We start from the raw sequence: 10,379 nt of genomic DNA on the forward strand, positions 1-10,379 counted from the left end.
AAGTTGGAACAAAACTTCCAATTTCATATTTATGCATTAAAACCGGCAACGTCTGCAAGAAAGCATTCGAGTTCAACGCTAGTTTTGGTTTAGCCCATATGTACGCTCAATTCTTGCAGACGTTGCCGGTTTTAATGCATAAATATGAAATTGGAAGTTTTGTTCCAACTTGCCCCCTTGTTCCATGTTACCCCACTCTACGGTATCGCATAAGTACTAACAGATTTTTAATCTAAAACACCACATAATATCAGAATACAATTGTACGTTTCGGTCTGCGAAAGTGACCCTCCTCAGCAACAAATTAACGATTAAACATACTCGGTCCGAAACATAAAATCCGACGTTATGAAATAGCACAATATAGCAGTCATTACAATGAGTGTGTGTCGAAAAGTGTCAATGTTACTTATAAATCGTGGCGGAACCGCGTACAGTGTGTTCGTATATACGTCGTACGGTTCCACTCCATCGTGTTCTCTGTTATTAATGTGTGTTAACGATCAAGAGTACTTCGTTAGGTATCGGAAAGTTGTAAAAAAGAATCAGAAGAACGATAGAATTGTGCTCGAGAAAAGTGTCAAGGTGTGTTATGTACAGAGACTTGAAATGTACTGGCCATGCACTGGCTTTTTGTCAAAAAGACAGAAAACGTAATTGATATTATTTGAAACTTTATTTCTAGCGTTAGTTAAAAATATTCTTCTTTTCCTTTTTCAAGAAAGAAAGGTTAAACAAAAAAAAAGTTTTACTTGATATTCTTTAAAATTGTACAAAGCAGTGTCTTTTAATATTTCATTTCTGATGAACTGTAGATAAATTATATACATATACATATCAGTATCTAAAATTTGCAACCTCTTTACGCAAACCACTGTACACATGTACATTGTGATACGCATACTCGCTAAATTACATTCCATCTATTTTATTTGTTTAAACAGGTCGTGCAAGTCTTTTAAAAACATTGATCTTATTTAAAAACTTTTCTTACTAAAAAGATATAATTTTGATAAAATTAATGCTTGTAAGTTTCCTTCAACTTTGATCTTAGAATTTTTCCGCTTGCATTCTTCGGAATGTCATCAACAAATATGACTCCACCTGAGAAAAGGGAAGAAAACGTACATTACACAATCCTCAAATTTTCCCAATAAAATCTCTAACTACCAGTTCTACTCTGTTTGTGAATTTTTAGATCTAATTCTATTGAATTTGATCTAATGATTGAATGAATACATAACAATTAATTCTTTCTCCAGATATGCGCGACATTTCTTCGGATATCTGGATAATAACTGTTCTAAAGACCGCAACAACCGGTCGATACGGTAATTAAACTGATCGCGAGGCAATTAGAAATTCCATAGTGCTGTAACTGTTGAAGGAAACCGAGTTATACCTTCCAGCTGCTTGTAGTCGGAGACCTTCCCTTTCACAAAGTTCTTAATGTCGTCCTCGGTAGGTTTCTTACCCTTGCTCACCATTACGAATGCCTTCGGTACCTCACCATGCCTCGCATGCGGAATACCAATCACTGCCGCTTCCTCCACGTCTGGATGCATCCGCAGCAACGCTTCCAGTTCCGCCGGTGGAACCTTCGGCCAGGCGAAAATAACGTTTTAAATTAAGAGCGACGAACACTTTAAAACGCCGCCGTGAAATAAGGTACCGTCAAACCGCGCAACTTCGAAACTTTGCGGCGGTATTTTAGATATATTGCAACTGTTATTTATCATCCATTTCCCCAAGGTACGCGAATAATTATTAATTCCAACAATATGACAAAAGTGAAACTAACTTTTGAGCGCGGTACAATTTCTTATCAGGGACTAAAGAAAGAAATGAAAGAATATACATTTTAACACGTTCAAGGACTTCTTAATCAATTTTGTTTTCGGAAATAGTTATCGATATCCATTAAAATAAAAAGAATGAGGCTCTTTTCTTGGCAGAACAAGTTGTTACCTGGAATCCCTTGACTTTGATAAGTTCCTTTAATCTATCTGTAATATAGAAATGGAAATCTTCATCGTAGTAAGCGATATCACCCGTTTTCAGCCATCCATCCTCGGTTAGCGTATTCTTTGTAGAGACTTCGTCGTCTAGATACCCTTTCATAATGTGAGGACCCTTGATCCACAGCTCGCCAGTTTGACCAGCAGTACTGACGTCTTGCTGTGTCGTTATATCTACCAGACGTGCTTGACAGCTTGCCACATTAGCTCCGATGCTAGAATGCTTATGTCCAAGCTCAATAAACGCCACTGGTGAACTTTCTGTCAATCCGTAACCTTGAAAAAATATCGTAGAACATTAAATAAGCAAAATAGATATTTGGGCACATTCTGTCAATTTTCTTTCTTCTTCTCCTCTTTTGCACTTAGATATATTTTAATTTAATTTACATTTACATTCGTATTAGCAAAAACAAGCAAAACAAGAAACTTTATAATAATGTAAAATCTGAATAAGTAGACTCTTCCAAAGAGACACACATACATGACGTATACAATGAAATTCAACGGGACAAAGAAAATTGCAATTCTGATATAAAAACCGTTAACAAATTTTGCGATGCGTATTACTGACACGTAATTTGAAATGTCAAACCATCTCTGAGGCAAAAACAATTTCGCTGAGTAAAGACTGTAACATGTTTGTCCACGAATGTGTTTGGGGAAAAAATTAAATAAACGTTTCCTCGGTTAATACTGATATTTTTCCAAACACAATAAATTTATCAAATTTCACGAATTCGAATGTACGTGCATCAAAACAACTATTCAAACAAGAATAAAATTTAATACGCGATGCCGTTCTCGATACGACGAACTTTATTCCAGAATTGACGTAGCCGATTCGACGGATCTCGTTAAAAATGGAATGTGTACACCGCTCGTTCGTTCAGACTCGCAAAGCCCACAAATGCAAAACTCGTCCCTTCTCTCCTCCTCGACATTTCTACTCCCCCGGAAAAAAAAATTCGAGCCTTCAAAGCTCGCGCATGTCGAAACGCGACCCCGGAAATTCGATCCACGAAACTCGATAAATATCTCGTTCGCCGATGGGTCGAAAATTTCGACGGCTCGATTTTGCGAACACCCACCCTGATGGAACTTCAAGACATTCGGGTTAATGTCGTATTTTTCGTAGAATCTGTCGACGTCCGTTTTGGCGAGCGGTGCAGCTCCGCTCATCATCATATGCACGCGCTCGAAATGATGCTTCTTCACAAGAGGGGAAGCCGTTAGAAATAGCACTATGGGTGGTACGACAAACAGCGCGGTCGCCTGCAAAGTGCCAAACCGGCATTTAACCGGCATTTTTTTAACAAGAAAACACAAATTTTCCAACTGACTGATATGAAAATGACAAAAAAAATTATTTTTACTTTAAATTAGTTTGGATATATTTGATAGCGAGTACTCAGTCTGATATTCTAGCATTCCATATTCTCCTAATAAACTAAAACCTTTAATCAAAAATCTAAAAGAAAAAATTTATTAACATATAGCAAGCGATAAATTACCTTGTGTTTTTCTAATACGTTGACGAACAACTCCGGTGCAAATTTTGGAACGGTGACTATCTTTCCGCCGTAAGCAAGACGTGGAATCATCAAACCATTCAATCCATAAATATGGAAAAATGGTAATACTGCAGGTATTACTTCTTGATGTGTACCTAGAAAAAAAATTAAAAATTTAATATACATGTATACTAGATGTGTCAAAATTATCGAATAATTGTAGAAGACAGAAAACAATTTTAATTAAAAGATTTTTTTAACGACAACTTAGGCTGACATATATTAAATATCAGGTCATTCTTTTCTGATGAAGTAAGCTAAAGTGTTCACGAAAACGGTTGCAAAAGGCAAACTTGAGTGGCTCTAACTCGGAAGCCAAACCTAGTATATCCATTTCAAACTTGCAAAATTTTGAAAGCCTAAACAAGAAGATTGATGTAATAAGATGCTTATTAGATCAAATGAAAGGTACTTGTAGTAGGCTGGAATACATTGCTGATAGTGCTATCAACCATTATTATATTAGACACTAGATTGCGATGTGTTAGCATAACACCCTTTGGTAATCCAGTTGTGCCACTCGAAAATGGTAAAATCGCTATATCGTCGAAAGTTCTGTCTGAATTTACAGGTGGCAATGATTTGCCTCGTGTTATAAGATCCTGAAAAATTGTACACACTTATATTTATCCATTTTTACTTAACCGTTTTCTTTTATAACGTTTAAATATTGCCGACTTATATACGCACGAATGTCTTGATCTATCTTAATACTAACATCAAATGGTATTACACCCTCTGGAATAGAACTAATCTTATCGTCAATCACAATAACCGGAGTTTCACGTGGAAGACATGCCCTTGTTGCGGCGAGCACTGTGGATGCAATTGCGGTCGAAGTGATGACTGCTTTCGCATGGGCTTTCAACATCTGTCTCTGCAGCTCCTCTGAAAATTTTCATCACTTCTACCTATATTGTAACAACACGCTTAAATCGCCCACTTTCCCATTCTACCTTTATTTTATCATTTAAATGTATTTTTACGTGAACCTCGAGTAAAATAAAAGTGTTTGAAATACTATAAGACGACTTACCAGACGTGTACAGCGGATTTACAGTAGTGGTAACAAGTCCGGCTGATGAGTTTCCGAGGAAACTTAAGACTGTGTCCGGAAAATTGGGCGCCACTAATGCCACTACGTCGCCCTTTTTGAGACCCATATTCCGCAAACTTCTGCCGATATAACTTGTCGCATCCTTGGCTTGCGCGAATGTGTATTTCTTGCCACTTACGCCACATTCCTGCGCAAAGAATACCATACAATTGATATTACGTGTTTAAATTCCCCTTACAGTACATCTGTCGTTTGTGAACAAGGCCTAATAGCTAATTACACCTGAATAGCTAATTTATGTGTATATTATATTTGACGATAGGAAGAATTATTAGACGACTTAAACTGGCCAAGTAGTTTCTTTAATAAAGTGTTCCAACGTATCACTGATTCGGATTTTGGTCTTTTTCAAGGAAATAAAATATATATATATTAATTGGTCGTAATTATGATATTAAAAAACGTTGTCATCCAACTCTGGACATTGGTCGGAGAAACTATGGATGATAACGTATTTTAATATCATAATTTTGACCAATTAATATACATGTATATTTTATTTCCTTGAAAAGAACCACAATTCGGATGGTCAAAACGTTAGAATAATTTATTAAATAAACTATAATACTTAGCCAGTTTAAGTCGTCTAATAATTCTTTCTATCGTTAATCAACCACTGGCAATAATAATATTCTTTCTTGTCATTATATTTCACATATAATTACAGTTGATTATATTTTCATTCTTTGCTAACATTCTTTTTATTTTTCCACATACACGCGTATAATTTCCCACATATTAAAATTGCTAAATAATTTATATCGGTTTGTTTGAAAAAAATTAACAATTAGAAGCGTATATATTATACACATAAAAATTATCCATCGTATACAAAATATAGATCTATCACTCTATTGTCTAGTAATTGATTTATATAAATCAAGGAAATTACCAACGCAATATGATTAGAATAATTCTCGCTATCCCTCCAAACAAATTCGTGAATTAAGGTTTCAGGGATATCTTTGGCTTCACCAGCCGAAGGCATGATAATTTTTTCATTGTTTGGTCCCGTCACAATTCGGGTTTGAGATGAGGTCGATGCACGCCTTAACGTGGGGTTCAGTGCCCTTATTCCTCCGTCCAGTACTCGACTCAGCCTCTGAATACCGTGAAATACGTGTGTCGCCATACTCATATAATATCAGCAATGTTAATTTATCGGTAATTAATTCCCCGGCTTGTAATCTGCAAGCGTAATAGATAATTAGTACACGACTTTAAATAAAATCTCAAAATAAATGACAATTTCGTGTATTAGATAAATAATTACAAAGAAATGTTACTTAATTCCGAAAAAATAATTCTTTGAGTTTCAATGTACACATGTTCACATTTTTACTGTACGTTTTTAATTAAGCATTTACATGTAAAAATCCAAAAAGTATAATTTACATAATACCTTTTTGTAAAAAAGACGTGTAAAAATTAAATATAAAGATTTAAATATACATGTAATTTCCAATAAAATATCAACGTAAAATATTATGTTTAAATAAAAATATTGTGATGTAAAATTTCACACGAAATAATAGGACTCGTTTTGCTAATTTATTGGTAAATGAGAATCAGTTTTGCACTTCTTGAATAATAAATCATCGAAAAAATATCGCGTAATAACTTCCGCGTAGTCAATTAATGTTTTAAACATTACGTTCATAGTCCAGTATGTGTTATCTACTTACTCGTTGAACTACTTACTCGCGATACTCTTTCATGTATTGATCATTATAATTAATCGATTATTTCATTTGATGCAAAAATTATGAAGACGGAAATTATGAAGACGAAAAAAACCTTTGTTTTTGTTTCGAATAAGTGTATTTATTTACCGAAATAATTGTAGTAGCGAGCAATTTAGTAACTTCCTAATCACTGAAGAATCATGAAAAACTGAGTAAATTTTTCCGTCCCCGTCACGCAAGAAAACGAAAGGAGAAAAATAAAAAGTAAAATACGCTGCAACTAAAGAAATTAATCACTCGTCATTAAACTGTTACTAGGTATTATTAACAGAAATAATTTCTAGAAAATCTCTTCTTTTTTAAAAAGGAAACTATTCATTTTCTTTATAAAAAAAGTAAAATGTTTTCTCTGTTCTCCTTTCTTTTAAGTGGAGAACGGAACTTCATAGAAATGTCTTGATCTTACAATTAGTAAAAGATTCCTATAATACTTAAATTGTTAAAATAAAATTTTATCTCCAATAGTTTCTTAAAAAGTATATAAAAATTAACGAAATAATAAAATTAGCAAAACATGTTACATATAAAATTATACAAGTAATGCCGGCTATTTATTTATTACTTTTTATGTTATAAAGGAAATTGTAACAGCTTAATAATTATTTATAAAAAAACAAATTCTTAAAAATATTTCGCTGTAGATAAGAATTTACGTTTGTAATTATTTGTACATAAAGTATATTTTATATTTACGATATGTTATCTTTATAACGACGTAATTTTATATGAAATATGATAAAGTAAATGATAAAAGTATTAACTGCTTGTTGGTCTTTCAAATGTTATAGACTGGGTTCCGATATTCACTGTCTAAAAGGCATGTCTAAAGGCATCTTCAAGACGTCTTTAAATCGTCTTTTAAACATATATATCTAAAACATAACTTATAGACGTCTTAAAAATGCCTTATAAACATACGTGTTGTTTGGGATGAGCGTCATGTGGACTATAAATTTTCAACATAAAGAATATTAGTACGCAACCTCACAACAGCTAGAATTTGTAATAACTGAACTTTACGAGTGTATATTGTTATCTTCTCGTTTTTGAATTAATCGTTTTCAAACGTTCAAGTTTATTTTTAAACTCGTATCAAGGCGTTAAAATCAGGGGCACGTCTACTACACTGATATGAGTAGGCCAATTGTGTAAAAACATGCTGCCTCATCTTAAGAATTGAAAAGTAATTAAAGTCAACAATGCACAATCGAATGCTTAACCAGATAATATATAAACCGTTCAAAGTTCAAAAGCTACTTTTAACACTTCCTCTTAACCGCTAGATTATTACTCTAAAGAGATATGTTATCATTATCAATACAGAAATCCAATTCTCAAAATTTCAGATAATAAAGAATTTTTCTTTTGCATGAAAATATATGGTTTATATAGAGCAATTATGTATATGAAGATATATGAAGATATATAATATTTGGACATTATTATTTACATATTACTTAAATAATAAATGCATTATCTCATATCAGTTATTCACACTTTTTCATATTATATTTGCTAAATAACAAGAATTGCGAAAAGTTGTATTTTACATATTTTTATTTATAACATAACTTTTTATTTCACATGTTTTATGCAACAGAACTCTTGATATGACTCATTTGTCTTATCACAGGCACGTGTGGATAATATCGTATAAATCCTTTGAATAATTATATTCATGATCAAAGAGTAAATTTTTTTTAACGGACATTTGATATTATTTATAGAAATGTTTAATGCATGAAATATTTATCTAATATTATATAGTGATAAATTGAAAGTATTTGATTTTTTATATTACAAAAATAATTTTCAAGACCATTTAAGACTACTATGTGAACAAGAAGTAATTTATGTTAATAATAATTTTACATTTTGAAATAACAAAACTTGGTATAATTAATTAAAGTTAGTTCTATTCTGTAACCAATAATAGATGTGAATAGCTCTTAGAAAATAAACAATATCATTACGACTGCGTAGTGATAAATGCATAAGAACAGAAGGTTAAGTGAAACCACATGATTCTGCGTGCACATAACTGCACACACGCATACACGCATATACCATATATCCATATAATAATTAATCATAAAGGTTCATGACTAAAAGAGAATTATGTCGAGAGTTATTTATTACGTGTTGAGACTTACTGGCGCTTACTGTTACCAAGAAAATATTTGCTAGCCAGCAAAATACTGTTCACATCGTATTATTAATTATCATGTTTCAACCTACATTACATAACACATGTTTCGTTAGAGAACGCATGCGCAAACATAGCGGACGCAGGTATTTTTAATGATAATTAATTCAGTAATTATCTATCGTTTCTTTAAGTTGAAGGACAAAAACAATGGAGTTTGGAAGACTTTTACATTAAGTTCTAGATCAGAAAATTTGAAATACTATTCATATAAATGATTACCTATATAAAATATGATCGTTTCCAAACGGAATGTTTGGATACTGATTCTACTTTACTGATTACGTTATAAATGTTATTTATTCTTTCCATAATTCGGATATCCACGTTTGTAAACACATTCTGTAGGTTATCTTTACTTTTGTCGAAAGTAACTTACATTTTCAAATTCTCTATAGTTAAATACAAAAATCGTAATATCACTATGTATAAATGCTGCTGAGCATTGCAATATATATATATTTTTTTTATATATGCTTGGTAGTGCGCAGTTTGATAGTCTAAATATAAATATTTCAGTTAGATTGTCCGAGTGTTTAAAATTAATTTTCTCGAAAACAGATTGAATAAGTTAATTTTATTTTTGTACAGCATATTTTTGCCACAAAGCATCATTTTTAGTAGTATAAGTATTTACTAGATATTTTACACCATTATACTCAAATTTTCAGAAATTCCGACAAATTTTAATCAATCTTACGTCTCTTTATGCGTGGTAGATCGTGGTTCGGGAATCTCTGTCTATTTTTAGAGATGGTAGAACGCTATCTCGTTGACGGCAATATCTCGTTATCACACGATGTTCTGGCAAGAAGTCAGGCAACGTCAGTTAAAACGTTCTAGAAACTGCTAAAGCTTGCAGTTTTGCACAGTATTTCGCAAAACAACTGACACACACTGAACCGTTGCCAGTTAGATCGCCGTCGATCGATCGTTCGGTCACCGACACGACGTTTACGCGGCCAGTTTCACTGGCGGACTGCCGACGGCGTCGACTTCAACAAACCGGCTGAACTTCAGACGAGACGATATCTGACTCCCCACCATTGACTTGTCATGCTAGAAAATTGCATGCGGAAGAAACAAAAAGGAAAGGAATTTAAAAAATGCCGTTCGCTAAGCTGTTACAAGCTGAATACATAAAGATACAAAAGGTACAATACAATACAATAGACCCACAATCAGCATGCCTGTCCTTAGACAAATGGAAAGAGAAGTAAGTCGTCGGGCAAGCCCTATTATTGTTTGTCCGGCGCAGTGAAAGGAACCACTCTTTTGTAGCCATGGGCAGCGAAGGACAGAGATTCACCTTTGCTTTGCCCCTCTCTCTCTCTCTCTCTCTCTCTTATACCAACAGTTATCATTCGTGTGTCACAATTATCTAATGTTTCAAAACATTTTTTTATTGTGTTACTGTGATGTACTTTTACTAGTTTATTAGTCATAATTAATAGAATACGACGATACAATAAAAGATTTAAATTAAAAACAGTATTAGGCTCGTATTAAATTAATAAGATTAAATATAATGGGCCAATAGGCTAAACGAGCGATGTCGGTTTTTAAAACATTTTAATAAATAATGTGATATGATCTTAGTCTATATAATTAAAACGGGAATAATAAAAGAATCCCTAAATACAAATAATTTACTGATCGGAAATTCTTCAGGGTCGCCAGCAAAAATTAAAAACATCAAACTTGGTTGACCATATCTGG

At 33.1% G+C, this 10,379-nt stretch overlaps 1 protein-coding gene across 2 annotated transcripts; it reads right to left on the minus strand.

Annotated features, from left to right (window-relative positions):
- Positions 1-771: 771 nt before the first annotated feature.
- On the minus strand, positions 772-9,647 carry LOC105569222 (probable 4-coumarate--CoA ligase 3). Of its 2 annotated transcripts, none has more exons than XM_012025491.1 (10): positions 9,361-9,647; positions 5,602-5,897; positions 4,629-4,836; positions 4,311-4,480; positions 4,005-4,194; positions 3,533-3,687; positions 3,110-3,293; positions 1,969-2,294; positions 1,403-1,598; positions 772-1,104 (listed from the first exon to the last, which is right to left on the minus strand). In XM_012025491.1, exons 2-10 carry the CDS (start codon positions 5,845-5,847, stop codon positions 1,019-1,021), a joined length of 1,761 nt encoding a protein of 586 aa, XP_011880881.1. In that variant the 5' UTR covers positions 5,848-5,897; positions 9,361-9,647; the 3' UTR covers positions 772-1,018. The 2 variants fall into 2 exon arrangements, with proteins under 2 accessions (XP_011880881.1, XP_011880882.1); XM_012025492.1 differs by lacking the exon at positions 9,361-9,647 and adding an exon at positions 6,542-6,617.
- Between the last annotated feature and the right edge of the window lie 732 nt (positions 9,648-10,379).

The sequence above is a fragment of the Vollenhovia emeryi genome, unplaced genomic scaffold (genome assembly GCF_000949405.1).
Source record: "Vollenhovia emeryi isolate VEMERY1.0 unplaced genomic scaffold, V.emery_V1.0 DF939125.1, whole genome shotgun sequence".
Taxonomy (NCBI): Eukaryota; Metazoa; Arthropoda; class Insecta; order Hymenoptera; family Formicidae; genus Vollenhovia; species Vollenhovia emeryi.